A 27,087-nucleotide genomic window follows, 5' to 3' on the forward strand; every position below is an offset into this window, starting at 1 on the left:
ATACAGTACCAGGATGAGTTTTCTTGGGGCACCTGAGCTGACCTCAACACTTTATGGAAAACTTAGCATCCTTTTGATTGTTAACCCCCCTCTCAGTAAACCAAGGTGATTTTCTGATTACCTCTGGAAATGAATTAAAGCCAGAACTTGTCTGCAGACCAATGCTGCATCTTTTTCTCCCACATGGAAGGAGGGGCTAATGTTGAAAAACTGGGACATTTGACATGTGGATCTGAATGTTCAGATCTCTTGAAAAAATCACTGGATTTGGCCCCACTGGGCCCTTATCCCCTGGAGCAATCAGCTAGAGCTGGAGGGTAGCCTCCGGCTCTGGACAGGGTGTTCCTCAGCTCCCTGTCATTCTCCTGATCCCACTTTGTTAGTTACATCCGGCCTACTGTGCTCATTTACCCAACTTGCTACCTCTAATTATGCAAAAGTACTCGAGCGGCATCTATTAAGTACCAGTCAGTCACTATGAAAGTCCCTCGGAACATAAGTGAAAACAACAAAGCTCCTACCTTGGAGGAGCTCACAAACCCGGCTTAGAAACCAGTTAATTACAGTGTGGTAAGTTTAGCACAGAAAGCAGAATATGGCATAGCACAGGGACTCTGCCCTGAGAGGCTGCTTGGAGACCTTCATGCTTGGTTTTGAAAGAGGATGTGAGTTACTCAGGCAGGTGGGCTGTTGGGAAATATTGCCAACAGCGGGGCTGATTCTGAAAGCACATATAAGGTCTTCTGCTGATCAGCTGCCTGTTGCACAGGTGACCCTCTCAAGCCAGCAACTATTTTTTCTCTGATTGATGCAGGTCTGTCTACAGCCCTCTACGCAGATGTCCCCTGGTAATAAGAAAATCACCTTAGTTTACTGAGAAGGGAGTTAACAATCAAAAGGATGCTAAGTTTTCATGGGGCGCCTGGGTGGCTCAGTTGTTAAGCATCTGCCTTTGGCTCAGGGCATGATCCCGGCGGTCTGGGATCGAGCCCCACCATCAGGCTCCTCCTCTGGGAGCCTGCTTCTTCCTCTCCCACTCCCCCTGCTTGTGTTCCCTCTCTCACTGGCTGTCTCTCTCTCTGTCAAACAAATATTTTTAAAAAATAGGATGCTAATTTTCAATAAAGTGTTGAGGTCAGCTCAGGTGCCTCAAGAAAACTCATCCTGGTGCTGTATGTATGGAAGGAAGAGGGCTCAAGCGTGGGAGGAAGGCCTTGGGGGGCAGAGCCTACCCCTTCCTTCCTTTTGTCAAAATGCCAGAGAAGGTTCACCTCTACGAGGAAGAGCCTACCTGACTAATCCTCAGTCACCTCCAGTTATTTCAACTAAGGCAACACTCCCATTCCGGGGAAACTGGTTACCCGAGGGTGATTCTGTTATTTGGAACTTGTTTTGTTTTGGAGCCTCCTGATAGCTGAAGAGTAGACCAACATTCCATGCAATTAATAAGTATTTATCAAACATCTATATTGTATAGAAAACTCTGTAATATACATCAACTTTGACCCCCAACAACCCAGTTGAGAATGAAGGCAAAGACAAACTAAAAACAGAAGATAAAATTCAGAAAACATTTATTAAGTGCCTGGTATTCAAAATTTTGTTAATCCTTCCATCCATCCAACGTTCAGTGAGCACTACTAGGGCCCAGCACTGTGCTTAGCATCGAGAAACCAAACCACTAAAATATACAAGCGAGCCGGTGACATGGATAAATAAACCCATTTATAATAAGTTACCTGTCAGAGCAATGTTCAAAGTACAGCAACAACTTGGAGAAAGGAGTGTTCGCTGCCAATGATACTGGGCAAGTATCATGGAGAAGATAAGTTGGAGCTGCTTATCTCTTTTTTTACTTTTATTGTGGCGTTTTACAACATACACAAAAATACAGAAACTGGTACAATGAAACTCTATGTACTCACAACGTGCTTTAACAATTAGTATCTCATAGACACTTTTCATTCATANCTTTTATTGTGGCGTTTTACAACATACACAAAAATACAGAAACTGGTACAATGAAACTCTATGTACTCACAACGCGCTTTAACAATTAGTATCTCATAGATACTTTTCATTCATCTATACCCTCACCTGCTTCCCTCCATCCCTTTATTTTGTTTTGAAGCCAGTCCTAGACATCTTTATCATTTCACCCCTAAATGCTGAGCCGAGTTTAAAGGAGGAACTGGAAATGTCTTGATCTTCCACTATTAATTTCCTTTTCCCCATCTATTCTGCCAGCGACTCTGCCAGAGTTATATACTCTGATTTCTGCGGTGACTCCAGAGCCTTAGCTGGTTTAGGGTAGACTCAAGGCTGTACTGGACCCTTTCAGTTGGTTGAAAAAANTGCCAGAGTTATATACTCTGATTTCTGCGGTGACTCCAGAGCCTTAGCTGGTTTAGGGTAGACTCAAGGCTGTACTGGACCTTTTCAGTTGGTTGAAAATAAAAATTGAACTGATCCAGTGAAAACCCCCTCCTGCCTTATCTGAAATGCTGACCATTCTTCAGGTGCTTGGTCCTAATCGTTAATTCTTCAGAAAAATTGCTAATTCCTTGGAAGCTTATTGAGGGTTGTACAAATGAACTACGTTTGTGCAATTAGGTTGTACAAACAACCTAGTGTTTGACAAAATGGTGGCTACATCCCAGACTCCTGTGTGCCTTTAACCTCCAGGGAAACCTCAGACCAAAGGGGCTTGCCCTGAGCTGACCCAAAGCTGCTTCCTCTCACAACTTTGATCTTCACTGGTTTGGGACCCTAGTCACATCCGAACATCTGGTTCTCTACACACACCCTCCACCCCTTTCGCATTTCCTATCTGTCTGGAAGGTCCCAACATCCACGCAGTTACTCAACCAGCCACTATCCTGGACTCCCTCTCCCTCACAGTTCTGTCTACTCCTTTAAAGCCACCCATTATTATCCACGTCCATCACCATCCTTCGATTTAGGTCCCCGATCCCTTCTTTCATGTACTGCAATACTTAAGCACCTTTCTGCCTTTGGCACCACCACCCTCATGCTCCACGCGGCTGGGTGATCTTTATAAAACACCCTGTTCAAAACCCTTTCATAGTTCCTAACCCCTGCAGGATCAAGACGAACTTCTTTACCACAGACAAGGAGGCTCTGCAAAATATGTTACTTCTCCAGCTTCATCCGCTACATCTCCTCCGTAGCCGGCAACCAAATGCTCTTTCTGAGGACCTGCTTTCTCGGGTCTCTGTGCCTTTATCCGAGAAACGCCTTTTCTCTCATCAGTAAGAAAAGCTACACACACTGCGCCCTTGCTCACACGCGTGAGATCACACGAGTCCAAAACAACACGAAGAAGTCATCACCTTCATTTTGCAGATGGAGAAATTGAGGATGGGCACCTTAGCCATGGCCACACGGCTACTGAGTGGAAGAGCCAAAGATCGGATTCACACTCATGGCGCCAGAGGCCCCGGCTGAAGCACAGAGCCCCAGGTTCCCGCACACCTTCCACCGCGGCAGCAAAAGCCCCTGGCGGCGCTGGGACCGCGACCAGCTGATCCAGCAAAGGAACGAGGCTTCTGATTGGCCGCTTCCGGCGACCGCCGGCGTGAGGGAGGGACCGAGGGCGCGGGGGCGTCGCGGAGAAATGACGCAACGCCGCGGCTCCTTAAAGGCGCCAGCCCCTTGCGCTGCCGATGGCGCAGGCGCGTTCCGGGAGCTCCCGCTTCTCCGAGCGCTGAGAACCGGGCCGGACGGGCGCGCACGCGCGCGCGGGCTGTGCAGACAGGGCGCGCGCCGGACGCGGGCCGCTCGAGGGGTCTGGCGGGGCGGCCGGGACAGCTGGACCAAACGGCTGACGAGCCGGCGCGGAGATGGCAGAAGGCAGCGCCGTGTCCGACCCTCAGCATGCAGCGCGTCTGCTGCGAGCGCTCAGCTCTTTCCGCGAGGAGTCCCGCTTTTGCGACGCGCACCTGGTCCTCGACGGGGAGGAGATCCCCGTCCAGAAAAACATCCTGGCGGCGGCCAGCCCGTACATCAGGTGAGGAGGGGGTCCGCGGCGGGCCGGGGCGGGGCCGCGCTGCCTAGATCCCGGCGGCGGGCCGGGCGTGTCCCCGGAGCCCCTGGTCCCCACCCCCCAGCCGCCCCGGTCCAACCCGGTCACCGCTCGGCGCGGTGTTTCTCCGGGCGGATGCCCTGCCGGGCCCCCAGGACAGCCCCTTAGCTTCGGTCACCCTCGGGCCATACCCGTGCCTCCTGTGGACCCCCGGCCCCCTGGAGTCGACCCCGGAGCCCGGGCCGCAGCCCTCCCGTCCTCCCTACTCCGGTGCCCACCTCCCGGCGCTCGCCCGGGCCGCCGAGCCCCCGAGGACCCCGGACGCCGTTCTGGGCCGCCCCGGGACCCGCACCCGCGAGCAGGGCGGGGCCTTGCCCGGGCCCGGCCCGCGGAACCCGGCTGAAGTTTGCCGGCCGCTCGCCTCCAAATCGCGCAGTGGGCCGGGCCCGCGCGGCGGACGGAGCCGGGCGCGCCCCTCCCGCGGAGAAGCCAAACAAACACTTCCTTACCCGCTGTGGGCAGAGGAAAAAGCCCGTGGGATTTTCTCCCTGGGATCGGCGATCCGACCCCCAGGGCGGTGGGAGCTACATTTAAAAGCAGGGCTCTGCGTTATAGACACACGTTAAAGTAAGCTGTAGCTAATTTTAGAGCACTTACTGTAATTCTCAGGATGCGGTTACAAGCGAGGATCATGAGATTTTTAGAGACTCAGAGGGCATTTTAAAACTTAACTAAAACAAAGCTTAACCTGATATGCGAAGTCAACTAACTAGGTTAATTAAGGTTGGTAACATGGTGCTTAACCAAATGTATCAGATCTTGCAGGGGACTATATTTTTTTATCGCAACTTTCTGCATACTGGGTTCCTCTTTTAATAAAAGAAAAAAATACTAAAAGCTGGAGAAACTGTCCAGTAAGCGGGTTAAATATAGACTAATAGGAGAGAATGTCACTAGAATGGACAGGTCAGAAAAAGCATAATGATGTGCACTGTATTCATATAGTGCTTTGTCCCAGCACAACTCAGCACCCAAACTCCATTTTAACCTTTGCATTAGGAGATAACTATGCCAACTCAGAAGCAGTTCAGGTGCTCTTGCAACTTCTCTTGGCTGCGTTCTGTACATCTACTTGCACTGTTTGTGGATTTAAAAGTGGGGTGCAGGGAGTCTTCGTTAGTATGGAATTTGGATTGCCGGTATGATAGACAGCTCCTAGCTGGCAGTTTGAAGGTTTGAGCAATCAATATCAAATTGGAATCAGCAGGTCAGAGTCTTTTCTGTATCCAGAGTATTCCCTGTTTGGGGAGCTACTTAGCACCACTACTTTAGATGCATTATTGTTGTAGTTCTGTAAGTGGCATCCAGCAGGCTTAAAAGAAAATTACAAATCGTCAAACACATGCTCTCTGTCCCCTTTCCATGCTTCAATTTTTTCCATATCTCTTTCCACTATAATATACCCTCTGTTTCACTCATTTACTTTGTCCATCTTCTCCAACCACAGTGTAAGCTCAGTGAGGCCAGGGATTTTTTCTTTTGTCCATTACTGTATCCCTGGCAGCCAGAAAGAACAGTGCCTAGTGGTTCAGCAAATATGTTGAGTGAGTGACTGCCTGCCTTTCTTCCCCAGCAGGTTGGACATTAGGTGATTGGCTCTGTTATATTTCATTTCGGATGCTCAGTTATCCCTAATTGAGAAGAGCACTGGGCCTGCTTTCTCCTTCCAGCTTTTACTCTTATAGCTGTGAGCTATGGGCAGATGACTTTCTCTTGACTTCAGCTCACTAGTCTGATAAATGAGGGATAAAATGTTTCTTCATCTCATTTAATATTTGACCTGTGTAGTAATATGAAATAGTGCTTTGAACTCCTCCATGTCGGCACACAGGTCTACACAGGTAGTGGTATTCCCTGCTATATCTGCTGCATTAGGAAAGGTGTGGTATCCACTTGTGACATGGCGGCAAATAATGAGAATATTTAGTAATGTCAAGTGTCAAATGCTGCTATTACTTATAATAGCAGTAATTTAGGTGTGAAACCTTACTAATCAAAGTGGCCAAGCTGAAAGGGACTTCAGATCTTTCCTTGTCTAATTCTTTTACTTTTCAAATAAGGAAATGGGGCTCAACGGGCCTTCGTGATTTGTATTATGATGAAGTTACTAGTACTTAGTGGGTGAACTAAGATTAGACTCCTACTCTAACCATACCAAGTTACAACATTAATTCTTTGTGTAAACTCTACTACTTATCAATTCACAATATCTTGTAATTTAAATACTTACCAAGTACTTTTACATACTGTCTCATTTTGATTTTCACTTCCATCTTGTTTAGTAGGTAGGGCAGATATTTTTGACATTTTAATAGGGAAATGTGAATCAGTCAATGTGTTTTTGTCAGTGACTGATTTTAAGTTTGACTGTTGAAGTCGTGGAATGTTCTTGGTTGTCTTAAAATGATCAATCTCACGACTACAAAGTAATTTGATTAATCTTTATTACTTCTTAGAAATAAACTTATTTTTGACAGCTATGATTTCGGGCTTTTATAATATATCTGTTTTGTTTGAAAGGAACTTTAAAGAATTGTGTTGAAACAAAATGAATGTGCATGTTCCGGCACTTGATGTTTCTTATTCTCCTTTTTGAATCTTAAGCCTTTAGGTCTGCGATATCATTACTATGTGGATTGGGTGTTCAAAAGTTTGGTAGTCTCTGACATTTTATAAAAATTTGAGTTTGTTATATTGTCTTTAGACTAGTTTAAGTAACTATCCTAAGCAATGTAAAGTTGTATGGTTTAGAAACAACGTTATGTATTGCTTCTGAAATGCTCAGCAGAGGGAACCAATTCAGCTTCGTCAGAGTCGGAATTAAAGCAACTCATTTGGCATACTTTCTACTTAATATAGAAAAGTCTTTTAACCTAACTTACTGGTTTAATCATTCCCTGTGCTTTATCTTTTGTTTAGCATTTATTTTTCCTCCGGATAGTTTTAGCTATCATACACTGGAAAGACTTTCAGTATAAAAGGAAAAAAAAAACAAACAGAAATCTCCACTTTAGCAATAGAGCCCTAATGATAACCTGAAACAGGTTGTGTAGTGTATGTGTCATGCAGCATTAGGATACAGATGCTACTGGAAGGCAGGCAGGACCTTCCACAGCCTATCATTAAGCTCAGTAAGTGGGATGCTGCTTTCCCAGTACGCCCTCTTCCCTTGTTTTTTCAGGGAAAGCTGGTCTTGTGAGGGTAGAGTGGAGACATTAGGCCCAGAATCCAGTCTAGGTCATTTTGGTCTCCTTTTCTGGGACTTGGTTTCCTCATCTGTCCAGTGAGGTTGGCCGGGCCACATGAACAGCAAATCCCCTTTAAGCCTGAATTGTGTGGCTCCGTGCTATTTTTGTTTTGCTTTGTGTATATATGTTGTGGAGAGGGGGTTTGTTTCTCTTCTTACAGCTTTATTGTATCATTTAAAGTTTTGTTGTGCATTGACACTGAAGCATTTCCTTTGTCCTGTCCTACGGGATTTGGTTGGGTATTCTACTATATAAACCCAGCCCCGTAGAGCTGTTTTGTAACAAGCATTTATTTTATGCTGTTACTCTGGATGTATTCCAAGGCCTAATTATCGATGAGCCTGTTTTGCCATTTAAATCTAAACTTTGACTCATAGATGATGCTGATGAACTACTTAAGGAGACTAATATGATCTCTGTAGGAAGTCCAGGTTTCAGAGCAGCACAGAAATCATCATCGTCCTTTCTTTGGGCACCTGAAACCTATCTTGTACTTGATAGGCACTAACGTCCATTAGTTTTGTCTGCTGTGTGCAGAGCATGCTGTTAGTACCCAAGTCCCTTTTCTTTCACTTGTGCTTTGTGTTTGTGGTCACCTGCGTGTGGCTGCTCCTGTCACGGGATTTTGAATGGTGACTGTAGCCTGTTACATTCTTTAGTGCCCACAGGTTCAGCTAGAAGCTCCCAGTTCTGAGACTCTTGCTGAGTCTTGAGCATTCTTAAATTCAAATGATGACACCTGCGTCTTGCTGTTCGTTCATAGTGCTGGGAAATAAGTTGGGCCTGAACATCTTTGAATGGATCGGGGCCTTGTTTTCATCCTGAACAACTACTTCACAAGATGAAATCTGTCCTTAAGGGCTTACAGTCATATAATGCAAAATGATTTTTTTTCCTTCTTCTCTTCTTCCTCTTTCTCCCCCTTCTCTTCCACCTTCCCCTCCTTTTTAGTCTTTGCAGTCCTTTTTTGATTAAACCCCTTTCTTATGTGAGTTTTTCAGAACTGATATTAAAGTATGTTCCATTTCAGAAGACCAAAGCAGTATTTTCTCTGGCTTCTAAGGAAACTAAGCACTTTCACATTGGAGCTCTACGTTTAACATAGATTACTCATTTCAGCTTAAAGGTATTTGTTTATTTATCCGAGACTGTGGTTGTCTGCTAGTAGCAGTGAATGCTCTAATTCTGGAGAGGTTTTTGGAAGGTTTCAAATGATGAAACAAATCAATAAAATTCTTTTTAGACTAGTGAATCTGACATAAAGTTGAAATGTTGAGTGTTTAGACTTACTGTAGAACTTTCTTGAGGATTGCTATTTTGAGTAATAGTGTATGCTATAGAAGTAAAACATCTCTCATTAACACTGATGGATAGGTTCTCATTCTTTAACCTATGCCTTTTGACTTCTTCCTCCTCTTACAGTTTGTATTTTCCTCTGTAAGTCCTTTTCAGGGTTTTTAAAGTAATTTCTCTTACGTAATTTAGAAAGTCAAGCAAAGTGCTTTTCCACAAACTCTGGTTCTTACGATGTAGATTTGGATAATGTAGTCTAAGCATCCAGATTACAAAGCCTCCCTATCCATTGTTTAAACTGTTAATCAGTTTGTCTCATGATATCAAAGCAAGGCTTAAAATCTATTTATAATCCATAAAGAAAACATAATTAGGACAAATAAGGAGTCATTTGGCTTATGAGTACTGTGAGGTTAGTCCTTCGGGGAGCCGCATGATCTTTCTGCAAGAGACAAGTCTATCATTTTGTGTACTGAAGCTGTAATATAAATGAATAATTTGTAAGTTAGAATTCTAGGTTAAGGGTGGAGACGCGGAGGTGTGGGATGTGACAAGTGGCAGACTGTGGTTGCAGCCTTGAATTCAAGTGCTTCCGTGGGTTCTCTGTTCCCTGAGACAATGCTGAGGCCAAAGAAGGGAGGAAATCAAAGGCTGAGGTAAAGGTGCTATCTGTAATTCTTCGGGGTAAATGTCATGTATCTGTCTAAATGCCCTCCAGCGCTCAGTTGGAGCTCTTGACCCCTGTGCTCAGAAGAGCAGGGAGTGAAGTCTTCTTTCTTGGTATTTAGTGCCAAAAAGTGACTTAGCTATAAAATGATGGTCTAATGTTTGCTAATTCCATTCCTTTGTGGGAATAAATTATATTTTTCTCTCTATTTAAAGATATTAGAAAAATAAAATACTTAAGGAAAATAAGATCTTGGTAAAATTTTGTTAGATGAAACAGCCTTTAAGCAATAAAGCTTTGAGAGGGAGCATGTATGAAAAATGGAAGATGGAAGGACTGGTTTTAAAAAAGAGACTGTTGAGTAATGGGATATAGACAAATAAAATGTCCTTCGTTTTCCTTGCTGTTGGGTATAGAACCTTAAATGTGTATTTTTGCCCACAGGTATTTTGTGATTCTTCTCAAGTACCGAGTGTTTATGTATCTTTTTAGGAACAATTTGAAAGACCATTAGATGCTTGTGATTTTCATATTAGCCTGGGAAGATGACTAGAAATATTGTGGAATGTGGTTTTGTAGTCACATGAGCATCATCAGTGACCAGTTGCCTTTGCCTGTGAATAATTGTAAATTGTTTAGTATTCTTGAGCTCAAAATATTTTTAGACTTTTGTCACTTAAATTGTATCTGTCGGCCCTTGAATTGGAGGAAACCTCCCATTTAGGAATGTGGGGTTGGTACAAACTCTTCTGACATGTGGAGCACGTTCACTGGGAATAGCCAGAAGTTTGAGCAAAGCAGCGCTTTGAGAGCCGAGGGGATCCTTGGTTTCCCTTTTCTCCTTGCCTGCTTCTACTTGGGGTTGGAACTGGAGGCCAGGCCTTCTTGTAGAGTCTTCCATTTGGTTAGTAAAAGGAAGCGTTTCTCACCAATGCCCAGTTTTCTTCCTACACCCAACCTAGGTGCAAAGTTTAGACTTACCCTAGCAGATACGGGACATTTTGGGTGTGGTTGGTTGGTTCATTGGTTGGTTGGTTTGTTTGCTTGTTTTCCTGCCTGGCTCCTTTTAAGTACTAGTACAGCCTTGTGTGAACAGAACTACTAAGTTTGTCCCCTGCCTGAAAATGATAATCCCTTGGTTGGGAGGGAGGGAATAAAATTTTAGTTTTTTCATCTGCTGCGGTTAGGGGGTAGAGGGGCAGGAACAAAGTAGTTGATTTACTTCCTTTCTCTACTGTCTCCTTTGCTATTGATAGGAAAGTGAATTATGAAAATATGTACCACTGTCACAGCTGTTGGTACATTCTTTAGAAATGTCATCACTGCCTTAACCCATATGCTTGTGGGATTGTGCTTACCAGTAATAATACACTACAGTTCAAGAATTAACTTTGTCCTTTTTTCCAAAGAAGACACAGATGGCCAACAGACACATCAAAAGGTGCTCAGCATCACTCATCATCAGAGAAATGCAAATCAGAGCCACAGTGAGATATTACTGTATACCTCTTAAAAGGGCTAAAATCAAAAAGACAGGAAATCACAAGTGTTGGCAAGGATATAGAGAAGGAACCCTCATACACCATTGCTGGGAATGTAAACTGGTACAGTCACTACAGAAAACAGTATAGGGATTCCTCAAAAAATTAAAAATAGAAATACTATATAATCTAGTAATTCCACTGTTGAGTGTTTATCCAAAGAAAACAAAAACACTGTTCAAAAGATACATGTACCCCTATGTTTATTGCAGCATTATTTATAATAGCCAAGATATATAAGCAAGCAACCTAAGCGTCCATCAGTAGATGAATGGATAAGGAAGATGTGGTATATATACACAATGGAATATTACACAGGCATAAACAGGATGAGATCATGCCATTTGAAGAGACGTGGATGGACTGAGATGGTTTTATGCTAAATGAAATAAGTCAGACTGAGAAAAACAAATACCATATGATTTCATGCATAAGTAAAATGTAAAAAATTAAAAGCAACAAATGAATAAACAAAAACAAAAAATCAGACCTGGAATTACAGAGAACAAACTGATGGTTGACAGAGGAGGGGGTTGGGCAAAATGGGTTAAAAGGAGAAGGAGATACAGGCTTCCAGTTATGGAATGAGTAAGTCAAGGGAATAAAAGGCACAGCATAAGGAGTATAGTGACTAATACTGTAATAGCCATGTGTGGGGACAGATGGTGGCCACACTTGTGGTGAGCGTAGCATAATGGAGAAGCCTGTTGAGTTACTTTTCCACCTGAAACTAAGGTAACAGTGGGTGTCAGCTACACTCAAATAAAAAAGAAAAGAAAATCCATTATAAAAAGGTTAGCATTGTCCTAAAGTATTGAAATGTACTATGTATTAACTCATCGCAGCTAGAGTTGGCAGTAAAGGAACCTGATATCATTAGTGTTAACTGTCTAGGGCCTTGATTATAGGCTTAGCCATTTGTTCATCAAATACACAAGAAGACACTCAGTGACAGCCAGGTGCTGCGGAGACTGTGGTGACAGGTGATAGACAAGGAGCTCGCGTTTCACTAGTTGACAGGGTATCGCACTTCCCCGGCTTGGTTTTCTTTGTGTGCTGGCTGCGGTTTGCATCTCCCACGAACAGTGTCAGAACTGAGACTGAGTACGTAGAGACCTAAATCACTCAAGTTATTTTTTCTACTTCTGGGGGACTAGTAAAGGAAATAAACATAGGACCAAAGACTTTTCAACTTATTTTTGACGTTCACTTAATTTTTCAGTACTGTGTATCCTGATGTTGTGTGGCACTATCCATTTCAAGAATGGGGAAAGAATAGATTGACTTTATTTTTGGAGTTGATTGTTCTGAAGGTCTGCTCTCAAAGTATATTTAAATGACTCATCTGATCATTCACTACTACATTAGTGACCCCAATTAATCACATTTACAGAAACAACTGTCTTTAAGTAGAGAACATAGATCCTTGGTCAAGGTTCCCTAATATGCTCGTTCATTCACCAAACTTTTCTTGAGCGTTTTTGTGCGGCACAGCTGTGCCCTGGGCACCTAGGGCTCTGGCATCCATAGAGTCCATCTGAGGAGGCAGACAGTGAGGACGACTGCTGCCACGGAGAGATGTAAGGGATGGACATGGTTGCTGCTGCAGTCCAGGTGGAAGGAGCACCACTCTGAGGGTCTGAAGGTGGAGGAGGGATGACGTGAGCCGGGGTGGGTGGTCTGGTGGCAGGTAGGGCAGGGGGCACAGGAAACTGAAGTGCCACAGGCCAGAGACCAAAACAGATGGGCATGCCGGATGGGGTGGGGGGCAGAAGAACATCAGCATGACAGGATGGTGAGCAGTGGGTAGAATGGCATGAAACAAGATTATAGGGGTGGGCAGGACCCTGTTGTCCTGGGTAGGCACTCATATTGCTCTCTGGCAAGATTAAACTTCCACTGTAGCATTTCCCTGAGCTGCTGGATGTGTATTGGGAGCCGACTGGGAAGATGGTGTGGTGTGGGAAAGGGACCCAATATAATCTTCCAACATAGTGTAGTTCCATGCAAGAGTTTAGGTTTTCTTTTAAGAGTTATAGATAGACATTGAGGGGTTTTAAGAAGGAGAAGATGCAGTCTTATTTAGGAGGGTGCTGTACTTGTTGGGACGGGAAATAAGGAGGCCCCGGACTAGGGATTGTCACTGAGTTGGAATAAACTGTCTGGATTAGAAGTAGTGGCAATAGGACTTGTCGGTGAGAAGACCACCATGGAGAGTCTAGTTCCATGTCCTCATGATCTCCAGTGAACAGTGCTTATTACTTACGGTGAGTATTACATTAGGGACAGCTTTAAAAGGTTCTGTAAAGCACTGAATCTGTTATCAAAGTTTACAGCTTAGTTGTGCAAAGACAAAGTATAGGGCAGTATTTTAATTGTATAGGTGCTTGTGGCTCTTGGAGTTGCGTAGAAGAAGTACTTGGGTCATCATGTAAGGTTTTGTGCAGGAAACAGAATTTGGGTAAAGCCCTGACGAGGACTAGCGGGTGAGTTGGGGGGGTGGTTTACGTAAAGAGGGGCAAGGATCATTCGGGCGGGAGAGAGGTATGAGCCCAGGATCAGAAGGTGTGCACTCAGGTAGTCAGTAGACTGATGGGACTAGACTCGAGGCTCAGCTAGGAATGGTGGCAAGTGTGAATGGACAGGCAGGTAAGAACCATATTCTAGAGTGCCAGCTAATTAGTTTAGTTTTTATTCACTCATTAAACACTAGTACTATGAATGGAGCTCCACTTCAGGAAGGTGACTTGGTAGTTGTATGTCCACAGGACTGGGAGGGCCCTGGAGTTGCTGGCGATGTGGACCGCCCTCCATGGCCGTGTCCTGGGCACCGGTTAGAGGCCAGTATCCGGATTAGGGAGAAAGCAGCCTGCGGTTGATTGAAGGTGGGGACCAAGGACGAGGAAGGAGGAAGAGGTAGCAAGTTTTGAGCCTGGCTGGCTAAGGACAGTGGGAAGTATAACATTCTGTTTTTGTGTTGAATTTTGGGATAACATTGCTGAATAAACATCTTAATTATACTCTTCTGGTTCTTGAAGAGTCTGCGAGTGCTTCACAGATCTGTGAACATGTATGTTTATTTTTGCATGTGTTTCTTGTCTCTGCCTTTCTCGGCTGCCTCTTTTCTGACAGATATATTTGTACTCCTCCTTCAGGACCTGGTTCTGATATCCCTGCCTAACATTTTCCCAGTTCCACCAAATAATCACTCCCTTTCTACAGACTCCTTGAGCATGGCACGTGTGCCTTCAGTGCTGCCTGTCTGTCTTTAATTCCGTGGGGCGAACTAGAACAGACAGGTGCACTGGGTGCTTTCAGAGTCCTCGTCTTTATCTCTAGGGACAGAGGCACTAAGCCCTTGACTGGAAACCCCATCCACAAGACAGTTGAGTTGACTGCTGTCTGTAAGTACTGATGAAAACGTAGAAGATCAGAGTCCAGGGTGCTGGACACTCTGCTCCCAGACAAGGTTCCATTTTTTCCTGTAACATTTTGCTGAGTAGCTGAATGTGTGCTGGGGATGGGGCAGAGAGACAGAATAAACCAGCCTACAACAGAAGTTACTACAAGAGAGTCTTTAATTTGCCCTGTTTTAGATGCACAGTCAACCCAGCAGGCCATTTCTGGTGCCAAGAAACCTGGAGAAGGGACCAAATTCTTTATTCAGAAGGAGCAGCTCGAGTGAGAGAGCTTTTGTTACAACATGACTAAAGAATTAATTGAGAAGCATTCATTCCCTTGACAACATTTTGGAAGCACTTTCAGCTTCAAGTTGTTTGGAGAAGTTTGTAACAGTAGATTGTAAATTACGGAGGCGCCAGAAGCAAGAAGGCGGCTTGAAGCTGCTGGAGAGCTGCTCAGCCCACCCTTTTTGAAAGGGAACTTACGGGACCGTGTTTGAGGCTGTGTTTTTGTTTCTGTTTTTCTCTACCCCCGCTATCTCCTTTCTCAAAAAGAAAAAGAAAAAAAAACCCATTTCTTAACCTTCACTTCATGCTTTGGTTTGAACTGCTTTGAAAGGATGAATACAAACACAGTCATAAATTCATAGAAATTCTCACATCTCCTTTGAGCTTATTTGGGAGCATAAATCCTCCTCCTAACTCTTTACGTTGGGAGAGAGGGAGTGGGAGATGAGTAGAAACACAGAAGTTCTGCTGCACTTTGTGCCATTTGTATCCTACAGCGACAACCAGAGGAGCCAGTTTTCCCTTAGAGAACCCTTGTCAGAAGTGCCCCCAAATCCCAGGGCCAGCACTTGAGAGGACTGTGTGCATGGGGTCTTCAAAGGGCACAGAAAGAGCCTCTTTAAATATCAGCTGAAAATGCATCCTGAGTAGAAAATCTGGAACTGTCTTGACAGGTTGTGGCATGAATGTCTGTCTTTTATGTGCATTTCCAGAAGGTCAGGGTGTGACCGGAGTGAGGGCTCAGGCTTGTTTCATTCTAGAGGAATTTTTGCTTCACAAGTTTGCTGCATCATGATTCTGCCTTTGAACTCATCTTAAAATTTTAACGTGCATTTTCAAACCTTGTCTTCTAAGAGGTAAATTTTATGGACTGCTTTACTTGCAGGATAACAAGAACCAGATTTAAATTTTAAGAATCTTTTTTTTTTAACACAAAAAAAAATCATGGACCATCACATGAGTTATTTATGTCCCCCTAAATTCTGGTTCTGAACAGTGTCCTTAATTGTTGTCATTGTCATCAGATAGACCTGTCACTTACGTTCATCTTTTCCTTTCCTTTCTTACAGCTCAATATCACGCCCTAATCATCCTTTTTAATAGCCAGTTGTTAATTACATCATGTTGCTGTATGATGCAATTTACTTCATTGTTCCCTTTTGACATTTTAATTTCCAGTTCTTTTTTCTTCTGAATAGTGACTCTATAAGCAAATTAGGGGGGGAAAAATTGGTTCTTTTTTTCTTTGTATTTTTTGTGGGTACATGTAAACCGACTCTGGGGGCTGTATGCCCAGTGTATCTGTTTCTGAAGATAGAAACAGATTCATTATTGGAGAATAAAAGCAGATTACTGTCCAGGAAGACTGGATTATCATCATGTAAAGACCCTGGCAGTGTATCTGAGGTTTTTCCCCTCAGGCCTACCGCCATGGCCTTGTCACTTTGGGAAGTGTTTTCTCAAAGTTATTGCTGTTTTGCCTGTCTTTTAGACTGGATTTTTAAATGGTGTATGCTTGCTACTAAAAAAAATATTTAGAAGAGGGTTTGAGAAAGTTTTTCTGGAGAGAGTCAGGTGTTTTAGGCTTTTAAAGCCACAGGTGGCCTTTGTCACCTAGTCTTGTTTTTGTTTTAACAACTTTTTAAAAATATAAAAATCATTTCTAGCTTAGAGGCCCAACAGAAACAGGCTTTAGGTTGTAGTTTGTTGATTGCTGACCCTAGACTATTAAATTTTTTTCAAACTTGGACATAGAAACTGTAACTCTGAAGATCATCTGTAAAGCTGTTTAAATTATGTGATGACGACTTGCAGGCCAGCCTTGGGTAGAGCAGAGATCCGCAGTCAGAGCTGATTCTCTCTGGCCCACCCTCCCATCTTCTTCTCTTCTAGGTGGTTTTTCTGTTGCATATCTTCTTCCTTCTATATTTTGTGTTTTTTTTCCCTTCCCTTTGGCTCCTTCTGTCAGCACAGAAGCATGCTTGGGCCGATTCCACTGTTTGGTACATGAGAGACATACAAATGTCCTGCGGACGCATCTCTGCGTCCTTTGCTAAGAAGCACATGATTTTTTAAATATTGATTGATTGATTGATTCATTCGTTCATTCAAAGTAGGCTTCACGTGCAGCGTGGAGCCCAGTGTTGGCTTGAACTTATGATCCCAAGATCAAGACCTGAGCTGAGATCAAGAGTCAGACACTTAACCAGCTAAACCACCCAGGCGCCCCACAAGCACATAATTCTTCAAACAAGAGTCTCTATTTATCTTGTCCATGGTCTCACCACCTTTTTTTTTCCTTCCCCCTGCTCCTATCTTATCACGCCATTAAACCTGTTTTTAAAAATTGCTAAATATAATTGCCAAATCTAGTGAAAACTTGGAAGTGTTTATCCGACTCGACCCGTCTGCTGTATTTATCACTCTTGGTCATTTTCTTGACACTTGGTCTTTCCAGGCTTCTGTGACCCCGCTTGTCCTATTTCCCCTACAGTCAGCTTTTCTGGCTCTCCTCCCTGTCTGTCCTTATACGTGATGTGGCATAGGTTTCTGTCCTCCTCCACTTTCTCACGACATCATCTACTCCAGAGATGCCGCTACCTCAGCTTCTCTCCTGAGCGCCGGGCCTAATATACCTGACAGCCTGCTGCAGGGCTGCCCTCCCCAACCCAGGCTGGCTCCGCTCCCCCAGGTGGGTGGTCCTCCCTTCACTGCGCTGGTGAGTGTACTGCCAGACTCCCTGGGAGAAACTTGGAGACCTTGGGGATGAGCCCCCCTCTCCCTCTGCACCTAAGTGATGCCATGGCCCATCATTTCGCCCTCTCAGATCTCTGCAACCTGGCTTCTCTTCACCATCACTGCTGCTCGCATTCCAGCTGTTATTAGTTCTGAACAGTGAAAGAACTGGTCCGTCTGCCTCTGTGCTCCGTCCGCATCAGTCCTCCACAGTGCGGCTGCCACAGTGATGCTTCTAGAATGTAATTAGATAATGCCTAGAACTAATGGCTTCTGAGACGAGGTTGATGCAGGTACTGGAGCAGGAAAAATAGACCATGAGCCTAGAGTATTTGTGCCAGAAAGTAAGGAGGTGCCCAGAAGACGAGAGAACCAATGTGAAAGAAGTCTTGTGGCCAAAGCTGTGGCAGTTTGAGCAAGGAAATGAATATCAGTAATATTGGGTTATAAACCCTAGAATAGAATACATATCCACATGTGTAGGGATGAGTAAATGAAAGAGTGGGTGAATAAATAAATGGGGAGAAGAGATAGCTTTTATTTTTCAGTTTTATAAGAAAAAATTTTTTTGAGAGAGAATACGCATGCACAGGAAGTGGCAGAGGGAGAGGGAGAAAGAATCGTAAGCAAACTCCATGCCCAGCACAGAGCTCGATGTGGGGCTCAGTCTCACGACCCTGAGATCATGACCTGAGCTGAAACTAGGAGTTGGAATGCTTAACTGACTGAGCCACCGAGATGGCCTGAGATAGCTCTTGCTTACAGAAGAATTTCCATTAATAAATGTAGATAAAATAAAAGAATAGAAAATCATCATTTGAGCACCATAATGATAATGTTACAGTCAAGATCCACTGGCGGACACTGAAGTTAGTGGGCAAGAGTTTGTGTAGAAGAAGGATATTTTGGGGCACCTGGGTGGCTCACTCAGTTGAGCGTCTGCCTTTGGCTCAGGTCATGATCTCCGGGCCCTGGGATCCAGCCCCGCATCAGGCGCTCTGATCAGCCGGGAGCTTGCTTCTCCTTCTTCCTCTCTCTCTGTGATTCCTCTTGCTCTGTTTCTCAAATAAATAAATAAAATCCTTTTTAAGAAAAAAGGTATTTATATTTCTAAATTATGTTCTTCAATGTATTTAATGTATTTAATAAATAGTGACTTTATCTTCTTAGTGGAGAAACCCAGCAGACACCATCATAGCCAAGGGCCAAGGTTAACCTCATACACATCAGCATCATGATATGCTGCACAGAAGGACATAACATCACTTCTGTAGGGTTCCTGCCAAAAGGATATGAACTCAGTCTAATTACAAGAAATTAAAACCATCTTGAGGGACATTGTACAAAATAATTGACCACTACTCACTGAAGAGTCAAGGTCTTAAAAGGTGAAGATTTGAAGGACTGTCACAGGTTAGAGACACAATCATGAACTGAAGTTTGGAACCCTGGATTGGACCCCAGAACAGAGAGAAGACATTAGGGGAAAAACTGGTGAAATCTGAATAAAGTCCATAGTTTATTTAATAGTGTTATACCGATCTTTAGTTTTTATTGTTGATAGTTGTACTAGGATTATTTAAGATTCTAACATTAGTGCAAGCCACATGAGGGGATACAGGAACTCTACGATTAAAAACTTTTGTAAGTCTAAAATTATTTCAAAATAAAATGATTTAAAAAAAATTGCTCATGCACAGCTCCGTTTCCCTCGAGGTGAAGTCCAGTTTGTGTGTGCAGGTCCTTCAGGAGCTAGCTTGTCCCCACCCTCCTTCACCATGTGCTCCTCTCTCCAGCCTTGCTAACTTGCTTGCCCCTGTCGTTCCTTGGACGGACAATGCTGACTTCACTGCCTTTGCTGTCCCTCCTTCTGGTGTAAAACACTCAGCTAAGGCCTGATTCAGGCGCCACCTCCGTGGGGCCTTTTCTGACCTCTCTCCCTAGAGAACTGACTTTTTGCCTCCCTTGTACTTACCACAGTACCTGCTCTGCAGTATTTACGGTGATTGACTTGTCATGTCCCCTTGGTCTCCTCCTCTGTCACTCCTGTGACAGTTCCAAAGTCTTTCCTTATCTCTCTTAGCCTGGGCACATGGTGGGTACTGAGCAGCTGTTTGGTAGATTGTTGAGGAACTTGGGTTTGTTTGATTTCTCACAGTTAGATTGAGGTTCTGCATTTGTGGCAAGAATAACACGGGAGTGACTTTGCATCCGCCTCCGTGTACCCTGTCGGGGCCCCATGATAGTTTGTCCCAACATTAGATAACGTTCGTTGATCACGTGTTTAAAGATGGCGTCCACTGGTTTAATCCACTGTTTTTCTCTTTGTGATTAATAGTTATGGGGCGATACTTTGAGATTGTTAAAGTATTCCATTCCTCATCAACTTTCACTCACTAAGTTTAGTGTCCGCTTGTGCTTTGTAACTCAGTCACTCCTTCTGTTATTTATTAGACTTCTGACTGTCAGGCTTACACAGCTGGGTAGAGGATAGCACCTCATCCTAAGATGGGGACAACCTGGGGAGGAACAGGCTTCCACCAGGCTGGGAAAGAGATTTATTGTGGGACATAATGCTAGAAGCTTTGGACACCTAGAAATAACTCATAACATTTCATTTTACTGACGTGAAGCCCAAGATTAGAGGTGATGGTTTGTTTACTTCCTTGAGATTGGGGTCCACCAACTAGTTGTGATCTGATTTCTGAATCCATACCTGTTGCTTGATGCTGTGCCTGGAACAGCAGAGGGACCCACAGCAAGGTCAGTGGCCTGGCACTATAGTTTTTACGGGTTTGGTTCTGCTGCATCTTTCTCCCTTCAGGGGTCACCGTGTTTGTGCAGGTGAAGTGAGGTCACTTGTAGCTGGGCATGTCCACAGTCCCTGTGATGTGCTGTGTGTACCGCCTCCCTGCCCCACCCGCATCCCCCAGACGCACACCCTGCGGAAGTTTTCTCAAGCTCTCCTCCTGCTGAAGATAATTCACACTTTGCATAGTCTCTTTTCTGAAAACATTATCTCCCTTCAGGTAAAATTTTCCTTTGTGCAGATCACATGACTCAAAGGCATACACTTTCTGTTCTGTATTTCTTCCAGATATTGATGTAATTGGACATGGTTACTCAGAGCAGGTCTAAATTGGAACACTGTATTTCGTCTTCAGAGTGGATGATGTGCTATCAGAAGGCAAATGGAAGACGTTTCTGTGATTCCGTGTGCGCTGCCTGGTTGGCAGTGGGCGGTTGGGGAGGTCGTCAGGGGTGGATGGCACCGTTACCGCAGCCTCTTCGGACTTGCGGTGGTTCTGCTTCAGCTTCCTTACTACGGGGCTGGTTGGTGGGATGACACCTGAACAGTAAACTCCTGGTTTTCCAGAAACCTTTCCTCATCTTTGCAGTCTTCAATGCAGTGCGCTGGTGACGGTGAGCAGAGGGCAGTGTGGTAGAGATGGAATACCGGCCAGTTAGGCAGGTTCATGCACAGACCGCAGACCTCCCCTCCGGCCAGTCTTACGGTCCATTTGCCCTCAGCACAAAGGCAGGTGATGTCACCATGGACATTCAGGTTGCTTTGCTTTGCAGCAGGGGGACAGTCCGTTCTTGAGTTGCTGACTACAGCACACACAGGGTGGATGCTGGGGGAGGCATCCCCTCCCCTCAGTGTGGGCGAAGCAGCGGGATGCGGCTCTGAAAAGCTCACAGTTGTTGGGCTGGTCAGTAAAATGCCATTTCTGCGCTGGCGTGCTTGTTTCGTTTCATACCTGGCCTTGCAGCAGTGAAATCCATTGGTCCCCCGGCCTGGTTGTATGCTGCTGTTAATGCGAGTCCATTCTTATTTGTCAGGTGCCGTTCGGTACCAGGTACTTCGTGAGGTAAGGGGATAGAGTGGTAAACAAGACAGCGTCCCTGTCATCATGGATATAGACATTAAACAGATGTGGTTTATGAGATGGTGATAAATTCTGTGAAGTGAAGCAGGGAAGGGAGTAGAGGTGTTACTTTAGGTAGTGTGGTATCTGGGGCTGCTCTTTGAAGCAGAGACCTGAAATGAGTGAAGTATTAAACCATGTCATTAGGGGGGTAGATGCTGAAGGGAACACTCCAGGGGTGAGGGAATGTGTCGCAATAAGCTGGCAAACTTTTGAAATGTACACAGTCTTGGAACCTGACTCAGTTGGTCTGGGATGGGACCCAGGGATCTGCTTTTCTAGAAGAGCTTGCCAGAAGATTCTGGGAAGCCAGGTTCAGGAGCTACTCTTAAAACCCATTCAAATTATGACTCATTGCAAGGTCTGTGTGAGGAGAGAAGTTTTGATGGTAAGGAAATGAAAACTAATCTGTCTAGGTAAGAAGAGCCATCTAGGTAAGAAGAGCCTGGAGGTGAAGAGAAAGGAATAGAGGGAGATCAAAGGAAATAACGAAGGAGAAGCTCCATTAGCACGGCAGGCTGGTAGAGGCTCAGCTCCTAGAATCATAATAGGAGAAATGCGGCCGAGTCCCACTCCCACTTTGAAATCCCTGCTCTCTGTGTGCACTGTTAGGCTGGTGGCAGTTCCTGGCCAGGTCTGCGGCGTCATGCCCGAGCTTTCCTTTGGTTTCTTCTCTTCACTGCTGCCTGACTTTGGTCCTGTAGGAAGAGTGCCTCAGTGGCTGGCTTGTGAGCCTTTGTGGGTCCTGGTGCCCGGGGAAAGAGGGCTCACTTAGAGGTCTGTGGCACCTGGTTCATAGCTCACCAGGCCAGACCTGGGGGCTTCATGGGGCCTCCCTCTGAGACGCCTGCTCCTGTCTCAGATACCCGTGTAAATCACGTAGATGGCATTCTTGGGTGACAGGAACCATTAGAAAGCCAGGTTCTTGTTTTCCCATCCATAAAAAAAGCAGTCCATAAAAGGCCTTGTGGGAGGATGCCTTCTGTTGATGGATTTATTACTTGCAAATTTATATTTCATTAAGTGGAATGGGGACTAAAGCAATATAATTTTAAAATAGACTTTATGTTTTAGAGCAGTTAAGGTTCATGGCAAAATTGACCTTTCAGTTCAGGTACAGAGATGTCCCGTCTACCCTATGCCTCCCCCCACATGCATAACCTCCCCCATTATCAGTGTCCCCACCAGAGTGGGATGTCTGCTGCAGTTGATGGACCTACACTGACACATCACTCTCAGCCAGACCCTATAGCTTACGTTAGTGTTCACTCTTGGTGGTGTATATTGTGTGGGTTTAGGCAAATGTATGATGACGGGTACCCATCATTGTAGCATCATACAGAGTAGTTCTGCGCTGAACGTCCATTTCCTATGTGGTTTTGAGGAGCTCATGAAGATGACAGAGGAGGAGAGGAGCGTCTGTAAAACCAATTCCCCCCAGGAACGTGAATTAGGAGTTTGGCTTAAATGGGCAAATGCAGTGGTGAGCCTAAGCCCCTCTGCACAGATCTCAGAGAGCCTGCTGTCAGTAGCTGCACAATTTGAGGCGACATGAATCACTTGAAACCGTATGAGTAATGCCCTGAATCACCCCAGAATTTCTATAAATCTTTACTTAAACATTACATTCTCTTGCATTCTATTTGAGTACATTTCCTTGCTTTTATTGGAGGCAAGCTTTTGCATCAGAGAGGAAGAAAAGTCACTTAGATTTATTCTGTCACTGTTACATCAAATCCCATTCAGTGATGTCTAAACTGGTTCTTGGAAGAGTAGAACCAGGCCTGGTTACCTGGGTATTTAGACACATTGAACTTTCTCAGCAATTGGAAACCTGTGAGGAAAGAACTATTTGTAACCAACAGTTTACTTTGGCTCTATTATACGCACTTAAAGGTTGTAGGCCTCGGGGCGCCTGGGTGGCACAGCGGTTGGGCGTCTGCCTTCGGCTCAGGGCGTGATCCCGGCGTTGCGGGATCGAGCCCCACATCGGGTTCCTCCACTATGGGCCTGCTTCTTCCTCTCCCACTCCCCCTGCTTGTGTTCCCTCTCTCGCTGGCTGTCTCTCTGTCAGATAAGTAAATGAAATCTTTAAAAAAAAAAAAAAAGGGTTGTAGGCCTCTTTCATGGATGCAAAATTTTGAAAAATACCAGCTTCTTTATTAGCTAGTAGCCAGCAATGCCTTTTTTTAAACAAAATCTCTTTTCAGTGTTGCCAAGAAAAAGAAAAATCGATTTTGTTTCACATCTGTTCAACTTTAATAGGACAGAAAATATAGGCCTGCCTGCCCAGAGGATAGGTGATTGTAGGAAAAATAAATTTGTCCTGTGTAATCCACAGCAGACATGTTATAAATCCTCGATCCCTGATTGAGTTGGCGGGACTTCACCCTCTAGGACTCCACAGGACGCCTCCAGAGCCAAGTCTCTGCACGAGCTCAGTGGCCTGTTTCAGCAGTGTTGTCCAGAAATGTTTGGGGGTGGGAGAGCTCTCAAATCACCTTATCTAACCTTTTCTTTTTACAAATGAGAAAACGGGCAGAGGGGAAATGTCTTGCCCTAGAAACAAAACTGGGGAAGAATGTGACAGGCATGGATATTTATATCTAAACTCCCGAGGCCCAATTGTATGATACTCTCAATTATTTCTAGTGTTTTCAATGTGTGATGAAATTCTCAAAGCGATATTTTAAGACTGCTGCATTCTCCAGGAGAGAGTTTGTAAATTGACATCATATCATAATAAAAACAAGGATATTGCTACTTGCAGTAAATTTACGTATGACCCTATAGCTTCCTAGGGGAGAGGTGAAGAACACAGAAAATAACAGTTGATTTACCTCCTGTTTTTTTATGGGCTAACTTTCAAAACAGAACCGTCAGTTATTAACGCTTTGGATGAGCTTTNTTTTTTTTTTTTTTTTTTTTTTTTTTTTATTCATTAACTCATTTAGTCCAGTTCACCGAATTCTCTGTAAGCAGAGGACAAGAGAGATGACATGCAAGATGAGAAAATTCTAGATAAAAAAAGGCGGAAGTTACAGAGAAAATGTATTGGGCTGGAGGGTGAGGACAGTTAATTGGTGGATCTTGGGCAAATTAAGGTATTTCCTGAAGGAAAGAAATGTCAGACAGAATGACAAAAACTAAAGGGACCGAGAGACTTCAGAAAACAAGGAAGACAAAAGGAGGCAGAATAAGACACATTTGAGGTTACTCATTTGAAAAGGGATGGCAGCTCTCCAAGAGATGGGAGAAGGAGGTAACAGTGACGGTAGGCTCTGGAGCAAGACTATTTCGAAATAGATTTGAGTGACTCTTACCAGCTAGGATTGGAAGAGACTCGAGACCAGCTTTCACCATATTCTTGACAGATGGCTGGTCATCTAGCCTACAGGGACATCACCTGCACAGTGGTGATGTTTGGATAACAGTCAGAGATCATACAAGTACACACATCGAGGTTAAGAGTTTTGTTTTTGTTTTTTTTTTTAGATTATTTATTTATTTGAGAGAGAAAGAGAGCATGAGCAGGGCTGAGGGGCAGAGAGAGAGGGAGAAGCAGACGCCCCACTGAGCAGGGAGCTCAACCTGAGGCCGGATCCCAGGATCCTGGGATCATGACCTGAGCAGAAGGCAGATGCTTAACTGAGTGAGCCAGCCAGGCATCCCGCCGAGGTGAAGAGTTTAGACACTTGTAGCAATTTAACAGAGTAATTTTACGCCTGTTGAATCTGATGATAAAATAATTGGAGCCTGCATTTTATGTGTCTTTTTATTTCATTTTTCTAATCATTCCTTCATTTTTTAATTGAGGTATAAGTGACATAGCATTGTATCAGCTTCAGGTATACAGCATAATGATTCGATTTTTGTATATATTGCAAAACAATCGCCACTGTAAGTCTAGTTTATCTGTCACCTTACATAGTTATAAAACTTCTTTTCTTGTGATGAGAACCTGTAAGAACTACCCTCTTAGCAGCTTTCAGATATGCAATACAGTATTAACTGTAGTCACCATGTGGTACATTATATCCCCATATATACTTTTATTATATTTTACAAAATATTCATCTGGGATGGATTACAAGTACCAAACACACCGGGGGTAATTTGGGAAGCATTGATTAACCCCTTGCTACTCATGGGGTCTGGAGATCAGCAGCATCTGTGCTGCCTGAGACCTCGTTACCAGTGCAGAAACTCAGTCCCCACCGAGACCTTCTGAATCAAGACCCCTAGATGACCCCCATGAACATTAGAGTTTGAGCTTCTGTCCTTTCAGCATTGGACAGGTGCGATCATTAAAAGTTCTTCCTCATATCGCTTCTGGTTCCACTTCACGGTACCTGAGGTCATGCAGGAAAGAAATCTCATGTGACAGTACTTTGGATATTTAAAGACCACTATGAATTCCAACACATGCTTTGCAAATAACTGTTGAACATCTATTCTTTGTGAACCACTGGGCTCCATTGTCAGGTTACAGTAATAAAGAGGACTCTGGCCTCAGGGAACTTAATGGTTAAATAAAGGAGATAGGAAATGGGATATGTACTTAAATACAATAAGAACAGAACTTGATAAAGTCATAAAGGGCTTGGGAAATCTGTGGCAGGAGAAATTATTTTTACCTGCATGGAGGTGGGGGTGCGGGTGCAGCCTGTGGCAGGGTGGAGTGATGAGGAATAACTTCTTGTGGAACTGGCATTTCAGCCAGTCTTTACAAGATGGGTAGAAAAGGGCTGTGCACAGATGGTATCAGGAGAGATCAGACGCGGGATAGGAAGACGGGAGAGTTTGGGGGCAGGTGTAGGGATCTGAATTTAAACTGTAATTAAAGTTTTGTAATTTAGGCTTCAGATGTTTAGAGACTTGATTCGTTTTTCATGGGCCTTGAAAAAGATCTGATTTTAGAGAGGTCTGAAATGGTCAGTGCTCATATCTACAGGAATCTTTGTCCTGTCCTCTTAGCCATGTCTCACTGAGAGAGAAAACTGTACTCTTCATTGTGAAAACATGTGACTGTATAGTCAACTTCAAAAACACAGCGCTAATGCAGTCACATGGTTGAACACTGAAAGGGGGCAGCAAGGAAAGCTCTGCTCGTAGCCACTTCCACCCCGCCCCAGCCCCCTTCCACCATCCACACATGCACGGGCTGGCACAGGCAGCCCCTGTGTGAGCATAGATTACTTTAAAATAAGAACAGCTCCAGTTCTAGGTTGAGGCTCTTCCACGCGAACATGTTCTGGGGCTACGGCCTTTAAGTAGTGACTTTCTTAGTCTGAGTCTGGTCAGGAGAAAAAGTCCACATAGTAACTTCAACAGTGAAAGCTTAACATAAAGAATTATAAACTGCAGCAGGAGATTGGAGTACTGAGGCATTAGCTAGTAAGAAGTAAGGAAAACTCTTTAAAAAACACAGGAATCGCCCATAGAAGGAGCAGCCTCCACCTCAGGCTAAGCTCCACACGTTTTGGACAGGGCACAGCCACAACTCCCTGCATGGCACCCAAGCCACACAGGTGGAACTTGCCAGAAGTCTGTCCTTGCAGGTGCCTGGGAAAGCTGTGCATGAGAGGTGTCAAGACTGCCCGAGGGAGTTCCCGGGAAGACTGGCACGTGGTGCTGCCAGCAGCTGTGTGCCACAGGAGCTCCATGCTGGGAAGGCTCGCCACACATCGGAGCCTTCCAAGGTGCTAGACCAGAACCAGGAAGCACGGTCTTTCCAGTGCTCTGTACCGAAAAGCTTAACATCATGCCAGTTGACAAAGGAATATTATTTAAGAGACTCAGATCCATTTTCACAGAGCATGCAAAAAGGGAAAATTCGGAGTTGAGAGGCAATGTGTTGATAACCAGCACAGTGATTG

The 27,087-nt window shown here is 44.4% G+C and overlaps 1 protein-coding gene and 1 long non-coding RNA gene across 5 annotated transcripts in view; one reads left to right on the plus strand and one right to left on the minus strand.

Annotated features, from left to right (window-relative positions):
• The window catches only part of LOC105236981, a 67,852-nt gene extending 64,172 nt beyond the window's left edge, over positions 1-3,680 (minus strand). For all 3 annotated transcript variants that reach the window (XR_004619256.1, XR_004619255.1, XR_002142374.2), the window contains exon 1: positions 3,354-3,680. This is a non-coding gene — a long non-coding RNA (uncharacterized LOC105236981). The remainder of the gene's footprint in view (positions 1-3,353) is intronic.
• Positions 3,681-3,825: 145 nt separating this feature from the next.
• The window catches only part of GAN (gigaxonin), a 55,624-nt gene continuing 32,362 nt past the window's right edge, over positions 3,826-27,087 (plus strand). The window contains exon 1 of one of the 2 annotated variants that reach the window (XM_034639567.1): positions 3,826-4,030. In XM_034639567.1, the coding sequence (XP_034495458.1) occupies positions 3,864-4,030 (167 nt within the window). In that variant the 5' untranslated portion in view covers positions 3,826-3,863. The remainder of the gene's footprint in view (positions 4,031-27,087) is intronic. The other variant, XM_034639568.1, reaches the window with a different exon arrangement.

The sequence above is a fragment of the Ailuropoda melanoleuca genome, chromosome 12 (assembly GCF_002007445.2).
Source record: "Ailuropoda melanoleuca isolate Jingjing chromosome 12, ASM200744v2, whole genome shotgun sequence".
Lineage (NCBI taxonomy): Eukaryota > Metazoa > Chordata > Mammalia > Carnivora > Ursidae > Ailuropoda > Ailuropoda melanoleuca.